At 42.2% G+C, this 26,589-nt stretch overlaps 1 protein-coding gene across 3 annotated transcripts in view; it reads right to left on the reverse strand.

The window, feature by feature from the left end:
- The window catches only part of LOC148333464 (membrane-associated phosphatidylinositol transfer protein 3-like), a 53,641-nt gene that overhangs the window by 5,006 nt on the left and 22,046 nt on the right, over nucleotides 1-26,589 (reverse strand). For 2 of the 3 annotated variants that reach the window (XM_088300710.1, XM_088300709.1), the window contains exons 4-19: nucleotides 26,472-26,542; nucleotides 26,122-26,345; nucleotides 20,031-20,220; nucleotides 18,040-18,177; nucleotides 17,320-17,507; nucleotides 13,573-13,736; nucleotides 12,879-13,049; nucleotides 8,127-8,294; nucleotides 7,901-8,049; nucleotides 4,908-5,024; nucleotides 2,658-2,774; nucleotides 2,438-2,586; nucleotides 1,027-1,176; nucleotides 769-952; nucleotides 572-700; nucleotides 112-482 (exon numbers count right to left, since the gene is read on the reverse strand). In XM_088300710.1, the coding sequence (XP_088156836.1) occupies nucleotides 168-482; nucleotides 572-700; nucleotides 769-952; nucleotides 1,027-1,176; nucleotides 2,438-2,586; nucleotides 2,658-2,774; nucleotides 4,908-5,024; nucleotides 7,901-8,049; nucleotides 8,127-8,294; nucleotides 12,879-13,049; nucleotides 13,573-13,736; nucleotides 17,320-17,507; nucleotides 18,040-18,177; nucleotides 20,031-20,220; nucleotides 26,122-26,345; nucleotides 26,472-26,542 (2,624 nt within the window). In that variant the 3' untranslated portion in view covers nucleotides 112-167. The remainder of the gene's footprint in view (nucleotides 1-111; nucleotides 483-571; nucleotides 701-768; nucleotides 953-1,026; nucleotides 1,177-2,437; nucleotides 2,587-2,657; nucleotides 2,775-4,907; nucleotides 5,025-7,900; nucleotides 8,050-8,126; nucleotides 8,295-12,878; nucleotides 13,050-13,572; nucleotides 13,737-17,319; nucleotides 17,508-18,039; nucleotides 18,178-20,030; nucleotides 20,221-26,121; nucleotides 26,346-26,471; nucleotides 26,543-26,589) is intronic. The other variant, XM_088300711.1, reaches the window with a different exon arrangement.

Here is a 26,589-nt window from a genome sequence, read left to right on the forward strand (position 1 = left end):
TGGAAAAGAAAAATGAAAACAAAAAACCCACTCTAAAAACTAATTAAAACTACAAAAGTCATAGTGAATGCGTAAGTGTATTTTTATTTGAATGTAAATTCAAGATCTCACCTCAGCCATGACTCTTCCACCGTCCTCCAGCAATCCATCCGTCTCCCGGCCCAACGTCAGGGAGTGGTGTCCCCACGATGCATGACGCCCCGCCCCCACACGCCTTGCCCGCCTCCGCCTCCGTGGTCCTTGTCCGACTCCGGCTGGCTCTGGGCCCGCTCGGGCTTGGGGTTGGGCGTGCAGGGCGGGTCGGGCTGCTGGACAGACATGGTCCTGCGCAGGTGGGTGCGCTTGCACAGAAAGTCCGGTTTAGCGGTGAGGCCGAAGGAGCCTTTCCTGAGGACCATGCGGACCGAAGGGGACTTCTTGGGTCGGGCTCGGTGGCCAAACTGCAGCGTGGAGAGGTGCGCCGCGTAGCCCTCACTCAAGAACTACACCGAGCCCATAGAGAAAGAATAGAAGAAAAACATTATGTGAACGTGAACAGCAACAAAAATAGTTATAGGGTTAATCATGCTACCTGGCACTGGTTCTGGTACTTCTTTGAAGGTCTTCCCACTATGTGGATCTGAGGGGGCCCAAGACCAAGCATGTTGTAAACGGAGATGTCCTTCATGGATCCATAAGCAGAGTTGATCTTGATGTGACACTACCCGCAGAAGAAGATAAGCAACGTGACGTGTGCAGCTTTGCCATGCAGAACAATGTCTGGCTTACTTCATGTATCAGGTTCCTGAGGAAGATGGTCTTCTGTCGCAACGGGTCGTGAACCAGACCCTCGGAGAAGAAGATCATGCCGTGAGGAAAGTTATGCTGCGACAGCCAGGACACCACGCGTTGTTTCTGCATGTCGGGACGACCCGTGATGTAAATGATCAGGTAGCCCAGGTCCTGCCAGTGCCTGAACACGGACAAGTCTGAGTGAGATGCCGGTGTTCCTAATAAAGTGTCCCGTGAGCAGAAGAAGAGACGGACCTTACGACGTCCACGGCACCGGGGCGGACCTTGGGGTCGCTGCCCATGATGGACACGCTGGCCGCGAAGGAGCCGTCGATGCTGAAGACCACACACTCCATGCCATGGGGCAACACCGTCAGGTAGGCCTCGGCCGATGTTTGATCTCCCCTTGCGAGAGGAAGAAAACATGGCTGCAGACGTTTCTAATATTTTACATATTCTACTGGTGTGCTGGAAAATTGTCATTTGAGCTGATAGCAAAGTGGCGTGATAGACCTGAATGACACACATTTGATAATAAAAAAAAAAGGAACCGAGGGGCATATTCTTGCGTGTGCTTCAATCGGAAAAAGCGGATGGATTCTCTCCACTTGACTCCCGCACCCTAATGAAACGTACGCACTCTAGGTGGAGCGACATTAAATGAGGGTGTCCCCTGTCAAATCTAGCATGTGCATATTCTTCCCCAAACTTAAGCATCATTCCTCTTGCACGCTCTGATGGCTCTTGAACGTGAAAAATCGTATTTCAGGTTTTGATTCCATTAATCGCTTCCGTGCTCCGCTGTGCGACGGCAGCGTGACCAAGCAGCTGCGGACTTGGAGTTTGTCTGAAACAATTAACAACTGCAGTCATTGTAACAGTGACGATAGTGAGTTGAATCTTTTCTTGACATATGTCAGTCTTGAAATCCATAGCGGGTGACGACCACTGTTGCTAGGCAACACTTAAACAACGCCTGGCTCACTCGGTTTCCAACTAATGGAACAGCTCCAAATATACATTCCGTCATGATTATAGACCTCTCACTGAATGACTTTTATTGTATTTATTAAATACAGGAAGAAAGATGTGCCGTGCACATAACTGGGCATAATCAGTACATAAGGTACGGATCTATCCGCAAGTCAATTTCATATTTAGACTTTGACGTATATATTATTTACGTTTGTAACTAGAGTTTCCGCTGTACCACACAAAAGGTTTATCTGCTAACATCAGTGCTGGACTGTCCATCTGTCATATCAGACAAATGCCTGGTGGGCCGGCATCTTTTGGGGCCAGTGTGGCGCTATTTAATTCTTGTTCTCCATTTTACCACAAGAGACCTGCCCACAATTTAGAGGGAGCTTCCCGCTAGTCCATTTACAAAATAGACAGCATACAGAACCAATCAAAATAAGTGAGAGATCAAGAGTCTATATGGTCAGGAGTTGGGTCAGAGTGTGTTAGGCTGGGCTGGCGGGCCCAAGGCAAAATGCCAGGGGTTATTTAACACAAAAAAAAAAAAATGTTTAAAGTCTTCTTTGAACATCAAAATTATGTCTAGCAGTAGGTGAAAGACTAAATTGCATTGTTGAAATATAAAAAGAAATTCTTGAAAAACCATTGACATGTTGCCGTGGAGATGGCTTCATTAAACGCTTACTTGACCACCATCTTAACGGGATAGACTCCGAGGCTGAGCTTCTTGTTGTTGGGTATGGTGTACGTCACCCGGCCGTTGCTGTTGGTAACCTCCGTGTCAAAGTGCACCCAGCGTCCCGACTGGGGCTGCGTCATCAGCAGGATGTCCACCTACGAGATATCGCCACTTATGAGCAAGTAGCAGCGGCGGGCCGACACCCATGGAGAGGATGCGTCGTTACCTTCTCTCCGGTGAGTGTCACCATGTCTAAGGGGCCGTACATGAAGCGGCCGACCAGCGTCTGCGGTCCGTCCTCGGTGGCGATGACGTCGTTCACCCGGTGGTTGGCGGTGACGTTCTAACAGGAACATAATGACATCTGGATGCTAATGTATTCAAAGACGACATGGAGTCGAGGCTTTTTGCGTTTTAAGGCAACTTTGCTTTCAAAAACTCTTTTGTCCATTTTGCATTCCCCTTCTGTCTACTAAGATTACATCAAAATTTGTGACAATTGGACAAAATCTGCCTTTGAAGAGCACCTGGAAATTGCCCCTTCAAACCAAAATAGTAGACTTGCTGCGTCTTTTCAGGCATGGCTTCTTGAGACCTTTTTGTCTATCCACTTATGATAGGCATACATACCAAATGTCATGTTGCTAAGGGAAACTGGCTCTGGCAGCCAAAGAAATCATGAGCCGAGTGAATGTTAGTTTCATGTTCCTTGGTGAGCCATTGAACTTCACGCGCTGCTGACCCACAATGACGAAGAAGACTCAAATTGCGAACAATTTTTCGTCACGTCGGTCTAGTACATGGGAAGAAAATTTGGGAGTAATTGGACAGAATCTGAGAGGAGGAGTTTGTCTTTAAATGACCCCTGGAAACATGTCCAAATTGGACAGACTTCTTGTTTTCTTGGTGAACATAAACTCTTGAGCCTTTTTTGAGGAGTGACAGACACGGCGAGCAAATTTCATGTACCAAAAGGGAAACTTACATTTTAAGAAAATTGAGTTATTTGTGCTTTCGGGTAAGTCATCAACCATGCTCTGCCTTCACATAATGACAAAAGTGAAAAACCTTCGGCACCAATATGTCTAGTAAAGCGGTACAAATTTGGTACCCATGGGCGGTGGAAACTGAAATGGCTGACATTCCGTGCGTTTTGGGTCATGCTACATGACAATTTTTTTTTGCAGGTCTAACTCATGATTGACATGCCTACCAAAATTCTTAAGAAAAAATGCCTTTGGGGGAATTCCAGCGAGTGCTACAGAGCTGATATATAATATATTTAAATCTGAACTATGAATGCAAATATTGTACGTTTTTGAGTAAGGGAAGGCCCTCAAAATGGTGGTTAATTTGGTCAAACAATAATAATGACTCAAACATCTTTGAAGGACCCCTGGAATCGCCCCAAATGACCCCATAAGGGATGCTAGAAACCAAGTGTCTGTTTCTTTTTGGGCATGGCTTCTTGAGACTTGAGTTTACTGATCGCCAATCTCCCAGATTTCACATTCCTGCACACTAATGGGCCATATAACGGTGCGTTACTCCGTCGCATTTCACCGCCACCGCTAATAATAATTGATTTCACAACTGTGACGTGAACCCAGGAAGTTCAACATTCGCAGCTGCTCTCCTTCATTAGGTCTCCTCGAGTCAAACAATATGTCGGCTAGCGCGTACGACATGGCGGCCGCCGCTCCAGTGGGAGGGATAAGTGGGCGACTCCGACCCCCTGACTGCGAAAGAGCACGAGCCAACAAGCACACCGGCGGCGCCAGCTGGGACGAGGACCCTTTTAACAAGTGCAGGGGGAGTCGGGAATTGAAGAAGTCGTGAAAAATTGTGGCTCGGCGGAACTTGAGCTGGCAGCGGCCAAACTGAATCTGACACGTGACGTGGTCAACCGTCACATTCGGGCAGGTTACAAGTGTCCGGAAACTTGAGGTCAGGGTATTCTGGCTAACGTGGAAATACACGAACTAAACATGAAGCTGCCTCCTGATCACAAACATACAATTGTTTTCTGGGAAGAGATTTTATTTGAGTTTTCTTGCATGCATGAATGGGTCGACGCAGCAGACGCACAGAAATGTGCTAATGTTTAAACAAAACATTTTGTGTGATTTCTTTTCGGAAACGTGAAGAAATAGGACACACCACAGCCGTGTTACCATGGTTTTACGCTGACACAATTCTATTTATAGGAATGTGAGGACGACAAAGCGTGGCTTTTGAATGGGGAGCTGGAACAGACACTTGTGAGGGTGAAGGGCATGGCTCTCTTGATTGTGCTAGACCCGGAACCTCGGAGGTGGTGAACAATTGCAAGTGTCTCGCAGCTTGAACGTGTCAAGGCCAAATTATTTTAAGAGCTGTGGTCAGGAGAGTTACGACCACAGCCGTCAAGATGCTTGCATTTGAAGTCTAGTCAACATGTACACACACAGAGGGAGGGGAAAAAAATAAACGGTACCCGGAGCTTGACGTGAGTCCTCCGCCGCAGCCACTTTTCTCGCGGGCTGGAAGGCGAGAAGGGGGCTGAGTCCAGATTGTCCGCTTCCTGCGTCTTCACAAAGTCGCACCGCATGAGCTGTGAAGCAATCATCACATGTGACACAATGCAAATACTGACAACTCCTTCAGGCTCGTGTTTCAAAACGGAAATTCCGAAACTTGAGGTGCACTAGATCAAGCGTAAAAAAAAAAAAAAAAAAAATTTGAGAGGGCTTGTTTATCCAAATGTTTTAAATATTGTGGCTTTTGTTTTTGTTTTTTTATAGGAGTGACTAGTTTTGACTTTTTTTTTGTTTGTTTGTTTGTTTTAAGGTGTGCTTCAATCACGTGGTTTAAAATCTTTGCATAAAGAAGATTTATTTAGCCTTTGACGCCTTGCACCATCCCGATGAAGATGGCACAGACACAAATCAAAACAAAACTTATATTTGACCGTTTTATGTGACAGTAGAAAACACTGATGTGAACAAACAAAATGTATCAATATGAGCCTTCAGAGAGCAATGACGCAACCTGCACGAACCGGCCACAAAAAAAAGCGTGCCACTCAGTGCAAATGCAAAGTAGTGCGTTGTTTGGATGTGAAATGTTTTGCAGTTGGAGAAACCTTGAAGCGATGCTTGATTTGAAAGCAAATCACACACGTGAGAGAGACGATTTGAATATACTTGATGAAAATTGCGACTCTCGACTTGAAAACACAGGCCGAGCATTTTATGATTGGCTTGAACCTTGATGCTTTCTTTGAGGGTAAGAAAGAGATAGCGGGAAAAATAAAAAAAGACATGATTCTACTTGATTTCTACAAATTAGCTCGTCTGCCGGGTGGTCCTCGAGTTGTGCATCGAGTCCTTTGATGAGAGCTGCTTTCGAATTCAGCTAAATTAGCGCGCTAATAGTGCGGATAGCATCTTTGGCTCGCTGACCGATTCCTTATTCTGCTCACGGCTTGCTCAAAAACAAGCACACCATGGACTTTGTAACTCTCAATAATAGCTTTTTTGTCTTCTTCTCTGCAAAGAAATCCTTTTTGGTCCATTCCTTATTAAGCCCAATTTTTCATCCCTTTTCGCCTTAAATATCTTGCACCCCCCGCATTTATTTCTTTGCGTTATCCAGTGTTTCCTGTGTGTTCCCCATCTTTTTCTCTGTCTCTTTTGTTCACTGTGATTTCACATTCTCACTCTCTTACCTTTGTTAACCTCTCTCTGGCCTTGTGCGTTCCCCAATGGTTATTTTCTTGTGTTAGCCTAGTTGTTCCCCCGCGTTACCCTTTTGGTTCCCTCGTTTTTCTCTTTTGTTCCCTTGTCACCCCGATTGTTCCCTGTTATGTATAATGTTTCCATTCCATGACATGTTTCTCTCATGTCATCCACTTTGTTCTTTTTGTGTTACCCTGATCTTTCCTTGCGTTAACCAAATTGTTCCCTCATTTTGCCATTTGTACCACCTTTTGTTCCTTAATTTTCCTGTTTTGTCGCTTGTGTTCCCATATTTGCTCCTTTGGATTCATTTGTGTACTCTATCGTCTTCGTGTTCTGCTGTTTGTTCCCTTGCGTGACACTAGTTCTTCTTTCTTACCCTCTTGATACCCTTTTCATGTTACGTTCTGTTATCCCATTTGTGCACCTGTGTCACACAGCTTGCTTTGTGGTACTGTTTTTCGCCCTTCACTTTCCTGTTTGTTCCATCGTGAATCAACTTGTTCCTTTGGATTGTTCTCATGTTGCACTGTTAACTTGTTTTGCACTTTTTGTCCCTGTGCATTCTCCTCTTTATGAGAATGTGTTTTTGTATTTGTTGTATCGGGATACCCAGTGTATTCCCTTTGTGACCTTCTATGTGTTGCCTCATTTTCCTATTATAGCCTAGTAATGCCTAGTTTGTGCCCACATTGTTGTGTTTGTATCTAGCGTTTTTTTTTTTTCATTGTGTTACCTTGTTGGTTACCGCATTTTCTCATTTGTTCGCATATGTTGCACTATTTGTTCCCTTGTTTCAATGTGTCTTCTTTTGTTTTTTTTTCCCCTTGTGTTCCCTTTTTGTCCAGTTCCAGTACATAGTCCCCATTGTGCTTTGCTGATTGTTCCCATGTATTCCACGTGTCTTATTTTGCAGTGCCCTTGTGTGTTTCCCCTCCATGTCCCCCTGTTGGCTTATTTGTGATTGTTCTCTTGTTCCGCTCACTTTCGTATGCTTACTTTCAGTCAGAGTGGACCTTCTCTCCATGTGTCATCTAAATCTGTCCCTCGTGTTAAAGCCTGTAAACACAGCACGCTTTTTTGCACTAAACGTTACTTGCCCCAAGGAAAGCAAATAAAAGCACATCATTGATTTTGTGCACGTCGGTTGTGATGGATCGATAGGCGGTGTTAAACTTGTAAGCTTTTGGCGGCTTTCGTGCTGTTAATGTTGTCGATTAGCCATCACACTTGATGGATGTGAAAAGTCCTCACAGATGAATGAACGCATTTCACGACAGAAGTTTAATAAATTCATGAAGATGGCTGACACACCAGCAACTATTTACACTGCTGGAACATAGAGTCTGCTCCATTTTGTGGAACAGAAGAAGCTATTAATAAATTACAACTATTATAGAATGGTGGCAAAAATTAAAGGAAATGCAAAAAAAAAAAAAAAAAAAAAAAACTCAATCTCATCACAAAAAAAGTCATTGCATCACCACAAAGTCTTTTAGGAGGGAGCATTTTAGTACTGATGTCATTTTTACATGCAAACCTATTATATAGGTGCGCTTTTTTTCACACCAAGAATTATCATCAAGTGTATTGTTATTTGTATGTATTGTATTGTATATGTATTTGTATTAAACAAAAAACTAAATATGTACCCTGAGGTTACACAACACCCAACCCTAACTACAACGTGTCCAGCAATGAAAACAAGTTTGATTTCTCAGTTAATCCTTGGAGACGGTCACTGGCCTACCTGCCGAAGGACAAAGGCAGCGACGTCGGTGGACTCCCAGTAGGAGGCATGGAACAGGTGCGGCAGCGCCACGGTGGGGAAGGTGGTCAACACATCAGGGCAGTAGAGAGAATAGTCCAACCTCTTGGAGCCCCACCAGCTACTGGAAACTACAAACAGCAAAGCAGATGTGAATTCCTGGGTAAGAAGACAAGCTCTCTGACTGCACCCCACCACCCTCGCTCACTGCTGGCGATGGCGTCGCCGAGGTGATGGCCAATGGAGCCGATGGACATTTGGCTCTCCATGCTGATCACGCTGGCCCGCCGACCTCCTTCCTCGGAGAACGACTGAGGGACTGCGGGGGTCTGCTCGCCCTCCAGAAACACATCGGGATGGCCCTGGATACTCTCACCTAAACACAGACAAGACAAAGTTATCCTTGTGTGCTCCATCGCTAATGTCCTGACCCCTACCAACTGAGTCTTGCGTGAGAAATTTCAAGCCATCAGAGCAGCTGTGAAACAAAGCTGACATCTGTGCATGCGTCTGGATGGGATCTAATCGATACATTGCTGTGTGTGTCACAAACAAGTCATAACAAGTCTAGTGAGTCACTCGGAGCCATTTACTTTCATGTGCAACCAACCGGCAGTCCGGGGGGACGGTGGGTAGAATGGAGAAAATTGAAAGGGATGACGAACACAAACAGGAAAAAAAAAGGCATTTTTTCCCATATAGAGAGCACAGGAATGCAGTGCACAAGACCTTCTGAACACGGCAGTTACAATCAAGGTGTCAAAATTATATAAAATGTTGCGCCGTCGAGATTCCAAACAACTGTTTCGAAGGCTAGGATACAGGCTTTAGACATGCTTGAAACTGAAAGGTTTAAAATACCAACCCTCACTAAAAGCCCTAATTTAAAATTCTAAACATGCCTCGGAACCCTCCTTTGTAAACCTTATCTTAAGTCTTGAAAAAGAAGAAATTAAAAACCCTTATTTGAAATACCAACTCAGTCTTCAAACATTAACTCATGTTTGAAACCACATCATTCAAAACCCTAATCCTAATTCAAAACCTAAAAAAAGAATTTAAACCTTAAGACTGTATAAATTTCTAAATTTGACTTTTGAAATTTGAAACCCTATTTTAAAAGCCTAAATCTTGGTAGAAACCCCAAACCAGGCGCTGGACCATAATTTGAAACCCAAACTGCAATTTGAAGCCGTGCTTGAAACCTGATTTGAAACGCTAAGACTTGGCTTTAACTCCAGTTTTCAACACCTAACACTAACTTGAACCCTAAATTTTGAGTCTTTCATTTTTACCCCTTTTTTTTATTAACATTCCCTTGCCCTTATTCTAACGACCAACCACTCTCTCCTTTTTTTATTCCTCTTTCTTTTCTTTTCCAAACCTTTTTTCCTTGCCCATTTGTAATTTGTACTCCGCGTTCTTCTTTTTTCCTCAATCCCAAACATCCCTCTCTGTCTAATCTTAACCAACCGTTCCACCCTCTTTGTCCTGATTCCTATCATTCTTTGGTCTCTTATCATAAATACATGAGAAAACATTTTCTTCACCACTGATCATTTTTTTAAAATGGTATTGTGATTACGATCATTTATTTATTTTCCTTTTTAATTCTGACAGACATTCCAATCCCCAGTTTTGTTGGATGGCCATTTAACGGGACATTTACCAAGACACGTATCTGAATTTTAAACTTTCTCTACAGAAAGGCAATATAGAGAATAGAGTCTTTTTTCCCCCCCACAGATCTGTGCCATCTTAATTTATTAATCTAAATGAAGACTCCAACCCAGAGTCAAAACCCCACACTGAAACGTTATACCTGGAACTTCGGCCCCAAACACTAACCCTTGTTTAAAACCCTAAACCAGGCTCAAGGCCATCATTTGAAACCCTAACCCTGGACGAAAATCCCTCTTGGTCTTAATCCTAATTTGCAACCCTAAACCTGACTCGTGCCTTCGTCTTGCTTGGCATAAACTGGGAAGACAAGTGGGGCACACATGAAAGCCGACGTCTGTACTGCAGCACAATAACAAGCAGATAACAACACCAGTTGGCAGCTGGAGCTTCTCTAAATAAAGCAGCAGATGTGCTCGTTGTTACGACCCCGAGAATACTGACGATCCCGAGCCTCAGGTGTGATTAATAAATCCTCTCAGTCCAGGCCCCATTCAGAGTGGATTTGTTCCAGTAATAAAGACAGAAGCCACGTAAGGCGGATTAACACCTCACTCGGATTCCTTGAGTTTTTTTTTTCTTTTTTCCCCCCTTTACCGTTGCATGTGACTGCAAATGCATCACACTGAAGAATGAGGACCACGCCGTTACTCTGCTTCCTGAGCGACATTCCTTACACGACGCCTCAGTCCACAAGCACGTATGTAAACGAAAAAGGCAGGAAGGCGAGTGTTCAAAAAGAACAGAGGCAGAGGGAGAAATAATGAGGTCGCTGATTCATTTTTTATTGGAGGGGGGACACAGAGGCTGTGGCACCGGTTGTAAAAAAAAAAAAAAAAAAAAAAATAGGAGGCAAGGACGAAGCTGAGACTTGCAGAATTGAGTGCGCCGCAGCCTCCAAACAGTCTTAAGAAATGAATAAGTTAGAGATATCAATTATATACAATTTGAACCATTTCATTTAATGACGTGTTTCATATATTAACTATCAAATTAGTAAATACATGAGTCACTGAGATTGCCACCTTGGTCTTGAAAAAAAAAAACGAGGTAAACGAAGAAAAGTGTATGAATAAATAAATGTAAAGTTCAAAGAATTCCTTTGCTTATTGAATAGACAAGTAAATAACTATTTTGTCAAGTTGTCATTTCGGTAAATACAGTACACGAAATACCAACCGTATATAAATATTAAATTTAATCATTTAATTGGTTGTCAATGTTAAAATGAATATAAGAATAGCTGAGTTTTTTTTTAAATGATACCAATGCAAGTACAAACAAAAATATTTTGAATTGAATATAAAAATGAATCTCATCTCTCCGTCTCATCCCATTAGAAAGTAATTGTGTGGTATATTCTTTATAATCTTCACAACAAAGCCTCGTAAGCCGTGCGATCAATACCAATCATAAAATGATGGTAATCCTCATGCTCTTCATTCTTTTTTTTTCAAACTCCTCATTGGCACACCACTGGAATCAACAAGAGAAGGTTCTCACTCTGTTTCTTATCGCACACATTCATCTTCATCAAAGCTTCACTGAGGATGGATGAGAGTGTCAAAGCGGGTCGGAGCCCTTGCGTGATTGGCTTCTCCGAGCCGGCGCGACAGCTCATTTGCATATTGCGCATTTATCTAATTTGACAGCTGGCCCAAAAGGGTCAAACCTGTCTCCGGCGTAAAACCTTTAAAACCAGACAACATTTTAACAATTTGGCGTTCAATGCCTGAGAGGTGAGTCTCTTTACGCTGACAGAACAACATACGTCTACTTTCACTTTTGACGTAGGCTTCATTTCGGCTTTTGTAGTTGTTGTCACACTTTTTCTGTATGCACGCCATCAATGGTACCCAATATTAGCATTATTGTTGTTTGCTTCAGTAGCAAAACAGCGTATTAGGGGAAATAATTGCATCGCAATTGCAATTGCACCGGCGCTAAACCAACGACGCATTCGTGAGGCTTATTTTTTAAAGGTTAAGTATTGCATGTTAAAATGAAATTTATACAATTCAACCTTTTTTCTCTGGGTGCTTGTTTCAATATTTAAAAAAACAAAATCTAAACGTATCAATATTGACCAATATGAAAATAATATTGTGACATCGATAATAATTATTATGTGACAATTATTATACGGTGCAACCTTGGTTTTTGTGATTAATCCGTTCCAAAAAGTCTAACTAAAGCCGAGTAGCGTAAAATCCAAAGCAATATTAATCCGGAAGAAATAATGTTTCTCAGGACAGACCTTATCACTTATCATAAAGAAAAGGTTGCATTTTGGAATACGCTTCTCTGTCTGTTGTACACTTTATACACACATTGGTTGTTGGAAATTAATGGTCCGAGTCATGCATCACTTGTATAAAAACCAGAAGAAACCTTTCAAAAAATTGTCAAAAATCGATTCATCCCAGTACAAGGGCATGTGAAAAGCCGAGGGTACATTATATATTTTTATTTTATACTATTCAAATTAACTATTCAAAGGATAAAGAACCATATTTTCTCTTTTTGTTACATGTATCTCTATAATGTCATAAAATAAAAATGATAAAATAATAATAATCAATAAAAGTTTTATTGAACATCAAATTACCCCAAGTCCACCCCGATAGAAAGTCAATGTTCCGTAACATTTCCGCAAAATCATTTTCTCAGCATGTTTCTAAATACAGCTGCAGGCGCGTGTGCATGTGTGCGACTTTACCTGTGTGTTGAAGAAGACGAAGAATAAGACACGCTGAAGTTTGTGGGCGTGGAAGACCTTCAAACTACTTTGAGCTGCGCAGTAAAATTAATCCTCTAATTCATTTTCCACTTGAACGTGCTCATCGCTTATTAAACTTTAATTGCACTTTAGTGGCAAGCTGTTGATGCTTTGCCAGCTTTTCATCCTTTGTATGACCATCTAAGTGGGGAGGAGAGCTGCCACAATTTTCAAGCTAAAGCGCAATGCAAATAATCAGCTGTAGTCACACTAGGCCAGCCTGACCGCTTTCTATTTCCTTGGCCCTGGCATGTTTGGAAGAGGTTGAAGGCGGCCCAGCGCCAATTCCGACAATTTTGTAACGTCAGCCCTGATGATTAATAAAATCACTCCTCTTGGCTGTTATTCCTGATGACCACCAATGTATGCATCCTATAATGCCAATTAATAGAAGTAAACACAACAACAATCAATAATCTACTGTAAAAAAAAAACAACCAAAAAAAAAAAAACTATACAACACCAAGCACACAAAGCAACATACAGAAGTGGCTGTCTCACCTATGACCAAGGAGCGTCCGTCGCCCAGAGGGTGGCGTTGGTAGCGTGGCACAGCGAAGGGGGGCAGCTTGTGGAAAAGCGGCTGCAGCAGAGGCTCCAGCCTGGAGGCCGACGGGTCCGACGGGAAGAACAGGTTGAAGATCTGAGAGCAGGCCGGATGGAGCTGATGCACTGAAGACGGTGACACGCTCGTTAGGATAGCCGTGAGCTGGAGATGTGATCCATATACTGCTTTATTTATTTATGTATTTATTTATTTATTTATTTATTTTTCAAACAACTTCAATAGTTGAGATAGTCCCAGCATTATCCAACGCCCGAACAATTTTTTTTCGATTTTTAAAGTCTTTACCCTGGGCAGTATTTTCATGGACAGGCGCACATGCGCTCACTATAAAAAGTGGCGCATCTTCATTTTTGTGCCATTAGCAAAACCCGTTGACCTAACCCTTGGTCGAAACTAAAACTTGAATCCCCAACTTAAAACCCTAAACCTGACTTTAAACCCTAATTTGAAACATTGTTCCACTAAACCAGTCTTGAAACCCTACTTTGAAAACGTAAAATGTAATAAAACACTACTTTAAAACCCGAATTTAGGATTGAAACTATATTTGAAACATATACGTAGTTGAAAGAAGAATAAATATTGATGTATGTTACACAGCATGTTGCACGTGAGTGGCGGTCTCACCTTGGACAGCGGGCAGCACGGTGCGGCGCATGGCCAACACCAGACCCAGCGGACAACCCAGCAGGAAGCAATCCGACACGTCAAAGTCAAAGCGGCCGGGGTTGAGCAGCAGACTCGGGCTGCTGCTACTGCAAGCGCGCACCTCCGTGCTCTCCTTCATCAGACTGAACGCAAAGGAACAAGGCGCAAGGGAGATCATGACATGCGACTTCAACACTTCAAGGACACGTGGCGCAATCCCAGCTGACTTTGACAAGCAAACCTCAAACTAGAAAACCCTAACGGGAATTTAACACCTTAATATGTGTTCTTAACCCTTGTTTGCTTCTTAGCACAGGCTTGAAACCTTCATTTGAAACCCTGAACCTTGTTTGAATCTATAACCCAAGGTTAAAACCTTAAGTGGAAAACCTACGCCTTGTTTGAAATTACAAACAAATTTTGAAACCTTAATTTGATAACTTACTCCCTTTTTTTTTTTTAAACCTTAACCCCTGGTTTGGAAGACCTATTTGAAATCTTAAAAATGGTTTGAAATCCTCATTTAATACCATAACACTAATTTGAAACTCAAAACTATAATTAAAAACTCAAATTTGAAACCCTAATCATTTTTTATATGCAGCTGTGGTTGTGTTCATTGTGCTCTGTAAAGTCGCGTTATTGGTCTTTACCGATTGAATGCGAATGACTTTTCCTGTCAATCGCATCATCATGTACAACTACAAATAAGACTAATGATCGCAGCAGAGTCAGGAAGATGACCATCTGGGGCTCGTTCTTCAAGCTGGTAGCCTGTTTTAGCATTCTCTGGCAGTCGCCAGCGTCTCGATTTCATGACTCAGCCACAACCCCCCCCCACAACACACACGTATACACAATACAACATATACAGCTTAAGGGCCTGTGTTCATCTTCCGCGACGACCCCGTGCTGACAGACCGAGTTTCTAGCAAGCCAATGTTTCCATATTGAGCCTTGCACCGAAAAAAAAAAAGGATTAGCCAACTTTCTGCTCACATCTTCAAGTCAATGCTGCACCAAGATTTGTTTCACTTTCACATCTCATCAACAAAATGACTTACTCAGTGTGAAATCTGGGCCTGTTTAATTAACAAAGTAGCTGCTTGCCAGAGGCCATGACTTCTGTTGTATGAATGAAAATAGGTCGATATGCAGCTTTTGGGTTCTTCTGTCTAATGCAGGGGTGGGCAAACCTTTTGATTGGCGGGCCACAATGGGTTCTAAAATTTGACAGAGGGGTCGGACCAGGATTTTCTTTCAAGTTAGGCGGGCCGGATTAAAACGTTTAACGGGCCGCATATGGCCCCCGGGCCGTAGTTTGCCCACACCTGATCTAATGGATGAGCATTTAATGTCCTGGTGTCGGGGAAATGGATCCACTGTGACTTTTAAAACCAGACAAAATATTCAAAATCTACTTGTTTGCTCAGTCATGTTATCAGACCACTTTCTGCTTCACAAAAAAGATGTAACACGTCTGAACTACCATTTTTTATCCTTGGGTGAGAGAAATTTGACCACTGTGAGTTTAGCGTTTGTGCTTATGTTGGTTAGTAGAAAACCACATGCGGCTATAACACAACCTAACAAAAAGTTTGGGCATCACGAGCTTGGCAGTACGTCTGTAGCTGACAAAAATAATAAATTAATAAATAAATAATAATTAATAATAAATAATAATAATAATTAATTAAAAAAAGCTGTTTTGCATTCAGGCTAGAATGGAATAAATTAAGAAAACACGATGACAGCGTGCAAGCTAAATGAGACTAAAAGACTCAGACGTCTAAAATGGGCTTTATGGCTCGTGAGCAATGTGCATATAATACGTCTGGGCGAGCTAATTAGATGTGAAGTTATCCATGCAAAGTACTTTCTTGTACTCAGTACCAAGTGAGATGGCCATCACAAACGCTTTTAGATTACATCATTTATATGACGTCATCGTGACAAAAAAGTCACTTCCAAAATGTAATATATTGCACATTACTAGTTACTTGCATGACAAAGTAATGTTTCCTTACAATATTACTGTCTTTGTACTGTAATGAATTACTCAAGTTGAAGCCACTTTTATGTTCTTTTTTTTTTTTATTAAATCAGGTATTAATGTATTAAATAATGATTTTGTCGCTTTAAAAGGAAAATGCAAAAAAAAAAATGCTTCCATACTGTAAAGTTAACTTGCCTGAGGATATTTAACTATATAGTGTGGGCTATAAAGTTAAGTGTTAGGACTCTACGGTAGGAGATCACTACCTTTAATTAATATTTGTTTACATAAGATTTATTTTCTTAATATAGATATTGGAACTGATTTTGGCTAGTAAATAAACAATCCCAGACTGTAAACCATAAATGAAATGATCAACATACTCAAATTAATTTACTCACAAGATGTGATGTATGACGTATTATTGATCTAACAAAACACACAGACAGACAAATAGTTTGATAGGACATAAGTAATCAAGCAAAAATCTCTTGATCGTCAAAACTGACCTGATGCTGTACGATTGACTCTCTCAACCCAAGTGATGACTTCACTCAACTTGCTTTTTGTCACAGTAACTTGAGACTTTTTTGAATCTTGAAGGTTATGACTCGAAACTTACAAGATATGCAATGTGACTTAATTCCACATCTGCATATTGGCAAGGTGCATACATGTTTTCCTAGCTGTGGTGGATATGTTACTACTATGCTACTATGTCTCGTTTTATCGGGCATTTACAACATGTTGTCATGTTTCTAACACATGTGCCTGCTATCACAAACTAGTTAGCAGTAATACTAATCCGCCATATCCAACAACACTAGATCTCGGCTGTGTGGTTTTGCTCTGACATGGTAGTGATTCCTTGTAGTCACTTTTCCATAATATGTCACCTTTAAAAAAGATTGGGAAAGGCCGTTAGAAACAGAGGGAGACATGGAATATGAGCGGCTAATGTGTGACCGGTCGTGTCCACTGAGCGAAAAAGAGCAGACGCAAACCTCCTGTCGACGTAATCACAAGCCAAAGGTGAGCGCTGCGACATTCCGTTTGATTTAATGGGATGCCATCTGCAGCCGATGTATTATTTGAACAAGGACTGATGACATAAAGTGACTATTTATAGCGCAGACAGACGGGTTGAGTGAGTGATGGTGGGGGGGGGGGATGCAGCCAGTCAAGCTGCAAATATTGATGAAAAGCAGCAGCCAGACGGTCCGGGTAGACGGGGATGAGAGCGGAACGCCGAGGTCGGAATGTGAATATGAAACACACTCGTCACACATGGACAGATTGAGAGTGACGGAGAAAACGCTGCCAACACTGGACGGCAGACACCAGATGTGTCGGAGGTTACACTTCCAAGTAATCCCTCTCGAGTCCATCGCACTTTCCCGGCTTTCTCTGCCATGCCGTCATTCACCCCATGAAGGATTCTTTCGGGATCATCCACAAATCAATTGTCACTGCCATCTTGACGTCAAACGTTAACTAGCGCTGCCAGGTCAGGTGAGTAGGTTGTTCTGCCTTAACTCGTCACCTGTTTTTTACGCAGTGAACCAATTAAACGCCCCATGATTACTTGGAACATTCTGGTTTGAAGGTTCAAGTTAGGAGTTTGAGGTAAGAGTGGGAAGGATCATTGGTTACGATTAAGAGTCAGGATTAGTAAATGACACCAACCTTAAACACGTGGATGCCTGTAATAATCTAATAGTAAGGATCACCTGGAGAAGAAGACATGCTGGCCGGTGGACGATGTATCGCCATCGTACGAGTCGCTCTGCTTACGGCTGAGGCATGGCGGCCCTTGGCAACGGCCTTCGTTGGGGGCTGAGATGTCGATGTTGCTCTTACTAAGCCTTTTGCTGGAGCTTAGACCAGGACTGGACTCTCCAAGTAGGCCCAGGTTTTCCTGAGAGGAGAACATGAACAGAATCAGTTATAGCATGTTAGCAGTTTATGAATTCTTGTTTGTAATGGTATCTTACTACAGGAGAGGATCTTAAATCCATAGCAATCTTTGCATACCAACTATTCGAATGTTTGCATTTAATCAATCGACATTTGCATTAGTTGACCACAGAGTATGACGAAGACCCTTTTTGAGTTGCCAGAGCACTTTTTGTATTTAGGTCACTATTTTGCCATTTGTTAGCATAGCAACTGTTAGCATTTTATGAATTGGAAATTGACATGGGACCCAACAGACAAAATTTTAAACCAGCTAGATATTACCTGACCACCGAGCAAGATGTCACGTTTGTTAACTCACAAACACCTTTTGCACTTTGGTTACTATCTTACTGTTAGCATATGAGCTGTTAGCATAGCCATGTCATCAAATGGGTCTGCTTTTGTGATTTTTATACTTAGGTTGGTATCTCGCCATATGATAGCATTTCAATCGTTAGCATTGTGCCAATCTGAGTAGGAATTAAAATCACCTTGAGGTTCTCAGTGCTGTTGTTCCTGCTGCCACTTGTGTTGTTGTTGTTGTTTGGGCTACCAGGCCTTTGCTGGTTGCTGAAGCACAATGCATCAAAACACAACACGCCACCCACGCAGTCGCCCATTAGGCACACCTGCATACAACACGCATACGTATGCTTTAATGAGCCGCCACAACTTTTTGAAAGGAAGGATTTTAACAGACTCTAGGGCTGGAAATGTTTGTTTTTTAACTTCAGAAAGCGGAAAAGTAAGTGTCAAGCAGTCTCTTTCATCGCACAGCACAATTTAGCTTTGCACAAGACGCACTTGCTTTGTTGCTGTTTGACATTTTTCATGAGTTGAGTGGGCAGGTACCAGAATGAGTCAATTCTCTTTATTAAAATTCAATTATTCTGCATAAACACTACAGTAGTTTGTAAAGATGGACAAATTCTGAAATTCAACATGTACCATGCACACAGTAAAATTGCTACACTAATTTTTACCGTCACATTTTTCCCTCATAGTTGTATTTAATCAGGAGTTAATGTTCAGAATGGATCAAAATCTCTTTATTCAATTTCAATAGACGAGGCCTCACTCCCCTACTCTGTGGTTGAGTAACCTATGTTCTAATCAAATAAAGATGATTTGAATCATTTGGAGTACAATTAATGCGCTACTTTGAGTAAAATGTATTGTTTTAGACTGGCAGTGGATAGTCTTTTTCAGAATATAATTTTACTCAATTAGAGTAAAATGCACTCTCTGTTAGTGTGCAGTCACTGTGTGCATACTGTGTGTGTCTCTGTGTCGCCATAAGAGTCAAACTAATCAAGAGTAATAGCCAATGGTGAGATTGTAATTATACCTTTATTGTAATCACCTTTGCTACTTCTAACCTGCAGCTCTTGATTCAGTCCTTTGCTTGATTGGCTAATCGAGACTGAATCGACCCCTGCAAGGAGTTTTGTGGACAACCGCTGCTAATTTTGTCAAATCATCAGCCCCAAAGATCCCCATACATGTCACTCTGTGTGGCCCGGCACCGCTGCACATGGACTCCGTTGTTTTTCCATTACATCAGGTGTGAGGCAGGATGGGGGCGGGATCAAATGAATTGTGCAAGCTTGCACCACATTACAACATGTCATAACATTTGACAAGTTGCAGGCCAAAATATGACTTGCCAGTGTATGATGTGGCAATGTCGCAAGGTACATCCCATTTTATGCACAGAACCTTTCACATTTGGAAAAAAAAAAACAATTGCCTGGTTTAAGACAATGTTTAACAAAGTTTACAATTTCATGATATACCATGGATGAAATACCGCGATAGTGATTTTGCAAGAGCTTGCCGCACGTGCTTAGTCATTCCGAACGGAGAGCTCACTCTCATTCATTTGGCCGCCTCTCCGAATCAATGGCTCGTCATCCTCACTCTGCCGCTTAAGCCTCTGCGGCGGCCATCCAATGCCACCATCTCTGGTGCGGGATCCCAAAATCAGTCATGCCCCCGGGGGGAGCATCGAGCCGCTGGTCTCCTGCTGGAGACCTCTCATTCAAGTGAATGGGAACCAGTGAGCAAGCGGGTGGGCTCGCAAACATCCATTAGTACATTAAATTGTAAATATGGGTAAGCGGTGTTGTAAAAATTATGTTCATTGTGTATACTGCATTTTTACGACTTTGGCGACAGCTGGTGGGCAGCTCGTCCAAAACCAGGAAATGAGTCTGCAGCGAAGTTGCGTCATGCATCGCTGTTGGCCAATCAGATAACAGTTATGACACAGCCCTGTTTGGCCCCAGACGGCCAGCGATTCAGAATGGCTTCTGATATGGTTAGGAAAAGTGGTTCCAATTTTAACCGCTTGCCCCCCCCTAAAAGTTCAAATGGAAAAGCGAAATCTCGGTGCGGAACCAGGTTAATGGAAAAGCGTCATTTCATATATTTATCAGCAAAAAAAACAATAACATACACCAAGAGAGCAAAAACCACGCACCTGTCCCGAGAAGCCCTGCCCGTCATCGGACTGCAGGAAGCTGCGGTAGACCTGGTTGGCGCGGGCGATGACGGTGGCGATGGCATCTTGATAGCGCGGCGAAACGATGGCGAGCAGCGGCAGGGCGGCTAGCGGCAGGTGGTCCACGCTGCTCGACACGCAGCTCTCGTCGTAGCTGTATGGGTTAAGACTAGAGGACCAAGAGGGGATGCACAAATCACCAACACTTCTTAATTTCTGTCCTGCACTTTGTAATACTTGGTTTGAAAAAAATAAGATCATTAAAAAAAAAAAAAAAAATCGACCCAATTTTAAATGACAAGCATGGATATCATAGTTATAGTGAGAAAATCCTGCTAAAAAAAGCATAAATTCAACATTTGAATTTCCATAGGGCGTCCCAATAATTTTGTCCCAGTGGTGCATATGGAGCAAAAGCTTTGTTGTGTCACAAAAAATAAAACTTGCACCAGTGAGCGCCCGCATGTGTGTGTCAGCCAAAGTTGATTTGAATGGATGTGTGCAGGAGGAAAAGATGGCATCGCCCGACACGCTCTCCTTGCACTGACTGACTGTCAACGCCATCCATCAGTCGCCGGGATTACAGGAAATGGCAGCGAAGCTCGGCCAAGGCTGCAACGCATCAGCAACTGAGGTGCGCCACCGGTTCTGTCAGTGAACTTTCAAGCATTGATCGCATTCGTTCTCAAACTGCAACTCCGCAGAATCATTTGCAATAAATGATGTGGATGCTTTTTACATTGGGTGACAAATGCAGCAATAAAAGAAACATAACTACAACCATAGAGTCAGTTAACAATTTAATAAGGCTCATCCACAAAGTCGTCCGTCTGGCTCACACTCAGTCACACTTCTTGCTTGCAGTCAAAATGATTCTAATTTGCATATCAAGGCAAACTCCAAACAGTTCCATGTACCAAAATAATACACTACGACAAATTATAAAAATCTTTTTTAAGAGGGGAATTCCTTGACCCTCTGGGGGCCCCAGGCAACACAGAAGGATCACATCTACAGTGTTGACAAGTTTCGAGGGAAGTTCCCCCCAGTCTTTTTGTCTTTAATGCTCGCTATGCTAATCGTAACGACTAAGAAGACTGCATTATTCTCAAATTGAACGATTTAATGGCTGTCAGAAAGATCAAGAGACGGTTGTGGCGCCTTACTCTACTAGACGCCAAAGAAGGTCTCACCTCCCCAAAAATGGCTCATATTTTATACTCTAACCTCAAAATCCACACCACCCTAAAAAAAAATAATAATAATTTTAACATTTTTTTTATCTCCCTTCAAGAACAAGCAAAAGCAAATTATAATGAAAGTATTCAAAACTTAGAGACAGTGGCCCTTTAAACACAATTTTTAATACATTTTAATTAAACATTTATCGAAATCAGTGTTTTCCAACCTTTATTGAAAAATAAAATCGCACTCCAATTTACCAATAAGATCTTGGCTAGTTGAATACAAAGCGATTACTTTATTGTATGAATGGCAAAAGGTGAATACACATTAATTGTACCTTATGCCATCTAGTGGAAGAGTAATTTGCTAATGATTCTTTTTGCCCGTTACACGTTTGCTGGCATTTTGTAGCTAAAGTTCGTTTCAATTAATTGAATAATTTCCTGCTGCACACCTGAGGAGTTTGCGAAACACAGATCGAGATCATCTTCTCAAATCAGATCAAAGTCTACTCAATCCACTTGACAACATCATTAGACGTTCCATGTTCTTTTGGCGTAAAATTCATGTCGCTCCAAAACTGCTGGCAACACATTTTTCATAACGAGTGCAGACCCTTGCGAAAACAATTAACAGCACGCGGGCTAATGAACGTGGATGAACACAGCAGTTGTCAGTTGCTCTCCATCTCCTGTCACTTCTTCTTGTTCATACTCTGCGAGCAACTGTATAATAATTTTTTAACCTCGGCTGGTGCCCCAGGGGAGCGGTTATCAAGAAGGACGTGCAGCTGTGAAGCGGCCCGTGACGCGTCACGTTGGGCGGACTGTGAGATGTGCATCTGTCTGGCATGCAGGATGCATCCCAAGCCTCGGGAGATGCCGTTTGACTGCTGCACTCCGGGGCCTCCTTTGTGAGCGATTGCTTCATGTTTTTTTTTTTTCTTTTAAAGCAGAGCCCCAGCACGCTTGTAAGATAATGGAGAACATGCAGAAAGTTGAATGTAGACAAGTGCTACACTTGGAATACTTAGGAGGAAGTAAAAGAAAGGGCTTGTGAATATTAGTGGCAGGCAAAACTCCACTCATTTTAAGTGAAGATTTTTGTCTTGACTAGCCAGCAAAATTTGAGGCACAGGTGCTAAACGGTCGCCGCTAACTTCACAGCAATCAAGCAATGTCCTCACCCTCATAAAATAATGGTCCAAGTCATTTTTTTTTTTCCCAGAAAACACCAACAACTTAACCAAGTTCTGATTAAATTATATTTATTAAATATTTCATTACAGGAGTAGAGATGAATGATCCATTTAACTAAAAGATGTAGCCAATATTAACAGAGGTGGTCAGCATCCTGATATATTTAGGGCAAAAATAATTTTGTCAAAAAAATGACTTATTTTTAGAGGCTTAAAAGGGGGCGAACATTTGCAAGTGTTTTGAAGGTGGCGAATGTTGCATCCTCGTCAAGGGTTATTCTGGGTCATGAACGTTTGTATCGTATTGTAGTATATCAGAAATTATCAGCTATTTCAACAGGTTGTCAAACAATAATTTATAATATATAATATATATTATTATATTTATAATATACTATTCGGTTCTCTTAATTGTCATTATAGAAAGCTTTGGAGATGCTCTTGCATACCCGATGAAGGTGTTCTGACAAAGTGGCTCCATTAATAGCAGAAGATAGCACTACCAATCAACCTGGTCACCATCACAGCTGTTAGAAGAAAAAACATCTCACACCGCGAGAAAAAAAAAAAACTGCGTTGACTGGCAGCTTCTGCTTAATTGCACTCAGGATGAAGAAATACAAGCTAATGTGCTCCTCGACGTCTCTTCATTAACAGCGTGAGACCGTAAATAGTCGCAGTTGTGACTCGCAACCTGCCAGAATAATGAGAGTCCGAGCTAGACCTCCTCTTCCTTCCTCTTAAGCCGTCCTCCGAGGCTTCTCACCATTCTCCGGCTCATGTCAGCTTTTTAATAGTCCAAGTGTTTCTTTTCTCTCAAGGTGGCAACAGAGGCGGCGGGCAGGCACCATTGGCTGGCGGGCGTGAAAAGAAATCAATATGGAAACCTTTTGCCGTTAATTGGCCGTGCAGCATATCCGACTGTGCAGCCTTTTCCCGATGCCGTTCGAGCTCAGGCGCCAGCGTCAGTCGAGTTGGTCCGGGAATTTCAAATCCTAATCTTTTGTTGTTTGTTTTTTTTTTTTTTAAACCCTAATTTTAAACCTCAGTACTGGTTTGGACCGCTAAATTGCGAAAACCTCTCCGGGGGCTCACTCTTTTCTTGAAATTATTTTCCAGGACTTTTCACAACATACATGAATAAATTCCATCCCCAAATATTTGGAGGAGTATCATTTTCAGCAATTGCAACTTATTGTACATTTAACCAGACTGCTTCAATGTGATCAAATAACTAATTCTTCTTCTTCTTTTTTTATATTCAATAATTCAAATTGTATCCATTAACATTGATCAATGACCTTTATTCTTTTTACCACTGCTGCTGTGCACGTTCCATCGCCCTTATTCACTGATCAAGTGTATGCCACGCATATTAGCCACTCAGACTTCACGCTTGACTATTTCATCCAGCCATCTCTAATTATAAATTTCAAACATTGTTTTAAATCACATTATCTAGATCCTGTGGAGAGGAGTGTGATTTTGATGATCGCCCACCGCCGCTACATAATTGTGTGCATTTTGGCCACTGAGTTTTGACGCCTCTCTACTTCATGCAGTGTAGGCGGACACCCAAAACTGTAAACTACATTGAGTATTGTTTTAAATCACATTATTTATGTACTGGAGAGTGTGGCTAATTTTTTTTTTTAAACCGGCAGCTTTGAAGCCAGACCCCCCCCCCCCAAAAAAAAAAAAAGATTTTGTAAGCCTTATTTAACCACCTAACCCTAAATCGAAACCTTTATCCCGTTTTCGAACTCTAATTTACCTCCTCACTTAGTCTTGAAAACCTAATTTGAAGAGCACGGCAATTAATGCTGTAAGCTCCTTCTGCTCGAGTGCACGTGTTTTTAGATGGAGCAGAGTGTTTGTGTTGTTTTGACAGGTTAACTTCAGTAGCGCCTGTGGCTAATCAGATAACGGCGGGTCTCTGAGGCGAGCGACAAGCTGTCTCCAACTAAGAGGTGTCTCCACGGGAATGCCCGACGATACACCATTTCAAATCACGTCCAACGCGGCATGTTTTTGTGTGAAACTTTTCGCTTGCGCCACCTCTGCGCCATTTTTTTGTCAGGCAAGCTGTTGGCTGAAGCGAGTGGAAATTAGCCAGCGACGGCAGCCCACCTGTTCATCCTATGTTTGTATTTGTGTGGCGCCGGCCAAATGAGGATCAGCACGCCCACTTGACCAACACCGTCTTATCAGATAACGCCATTTATAATACTATAATGACATTTTTCTGTACTGGCAGTTAACTGTCATTACAGCTTACACTGTGACGACTACATTTACCGTTTATAACGGTGGTTCTCACACTGAGGTTCCCAGACCTGCTGGGGCTCTACGAGACGTAGCTTCGGGTCCGCAGTGTCACACTTTGAAATTTCAACCTGGCTAAAATGTCTTATTTGTTCAATTGTTTTTAATTTTGCTACTGTTTCACTGTTTTTAAATGATATTAGTAGGTTCAATTGTCTTCCGTTTTTTTGTTGGATTTTTTTATTATTTTTTTATTTTTGCATAGCACTTTGTTTCATCTTTGGTCATTCGACTATATTAATAACGTGGATATATTGAGTTGTCTTGAATCTTAACCATGGCTTGTAAAACTTGACGACTTGAAATCTGAGCCCAGGCTGGTTTGAAACCCCAGTTTAACTCCCCTCCCATGGCTTAAAACCTTACGTTTGAACCTAATTGTGGCTTTAAACACTACTTTGAAATAAATCGTTGCTTGAAATCCGATTTTGAAAACCAAATCCATGTCTGAAAAACCCGGTTTGAAACCCTAAGCCAGGCTTGAAACCCTTTTTTGGAACTCAAAGACAGGTTGGAAACCCCCCATTTGGAAACTGTCTACACTGCTTGAAATGAAAACCGAAACATCGTTTGAAACCCTAACACCTATGTACTAATTTGAAACCCCATGCATGAAACAAACCAACATGTGACGACGACTTCATGCATAGAAAGCAGTCTTGGGAATCACGTCAAAATAATGAATTCCCTCTCGACTCAGACAGGAACATGTTTTTAAATATTTGAGGCTGCGACGCATACATCAAACCTACGCGGCGGTATCACACCCAAAGGACCGCTCTTTTCCTTCTACGCCGCTGAACATGTTCTGTCTACCAACGTTCAACCAAAAAACACTGAGCCTTAAAAGCAAACGACGCGGCGCAAATGTGAAACGACATCATTAGCACTTAAAAAAAGCTAAATAATCAGAGTCGTAAAAGGCGTTATTTCTCCTCATATATTCAACAAAGGAGCTCGGCAAAATGTTTTATTGGATGCGAGGCTTTATAATTCAGAATCAGGACCGAGCTGATAGCAGCCGTGCGCCTCCATTATGAATAGAATGACACAAATGCAAAATGAATGCAAATCAAACATCAATTAGCACCGAATCCACAAAGATACCTCTGCCAGGAACATTAATTCACATCCTGTGCTTAAAACGCCCCGAGGTAAAATTAATCATTGAAAAGATGGCTCGAGAAAGAAAAGTTAAATTTAGTGTATTGGAGCGGGACCAAATTATTGCAGAGGTAAGCTGAAATAACGAGGGGAATTATAATAAGTGATGAGTATTCAGGACACAATGAAAAAAAAAAAAAAAAAAAAAGTTCATTTATGCAGAGTGGCAAAATCCAACCAGGATAATGAAAGACTCACTTGGACACCAGCGAGAAGGCTTCGGCGCACACCGCAGGGCACGGCACCAACTTGATCATCACGTGATCGGCGGCGGCCTGGAAGTGCGCCCGCGTCACCTTCTCCAGCACGGACGCCAGCGTGGCCACGTCGCCCGCTTTTGCGCTCGGGTCGCCGCCCACCGTGTCCAGGATGTTGCCACCGTGCACCACCAGCAGCAGCACGTGCGTCCGACATTTGGAGTTCTACACAAGACGGAGCAAAAATCTTTGTGAATCAGAATGAAGATTTTTTTTTTTTTTTCTACACCATCTTCCAAGTAACACAATTATGCGGTGGATCTGCTTAGACCTCGTCTACTTGCATCATACCTCTCCGTCCTCCGGTCCCTCGATGCTGCTTTGTGGGGCACAGCGTGGATCGCCCAGCTGATAGAGACCTTCTGGAAGGAGGTAATAATAATTAAAAAAAATAAATAAATTATAATTC

The sequence above is a fragment of the Idiotropiscis lumnitzeri genome, chromosome 7 (genome assembly GCF_059441095.1).
Source record: "Idiotropiscis lumnitzeri isolate Australia: NSW breed Sydney's pygmy pipehorse chromosome 7, RoL_Ilum_1.0, whole genome shotgun sequence".
Taxonomy (NCBI): Eukaryota; Metazoa; Chordata; class Actinopteri; order Syngnathiformes; family Syngnathidae; genus Idiotropiscis; species Idiotropiscis lumnitzeri.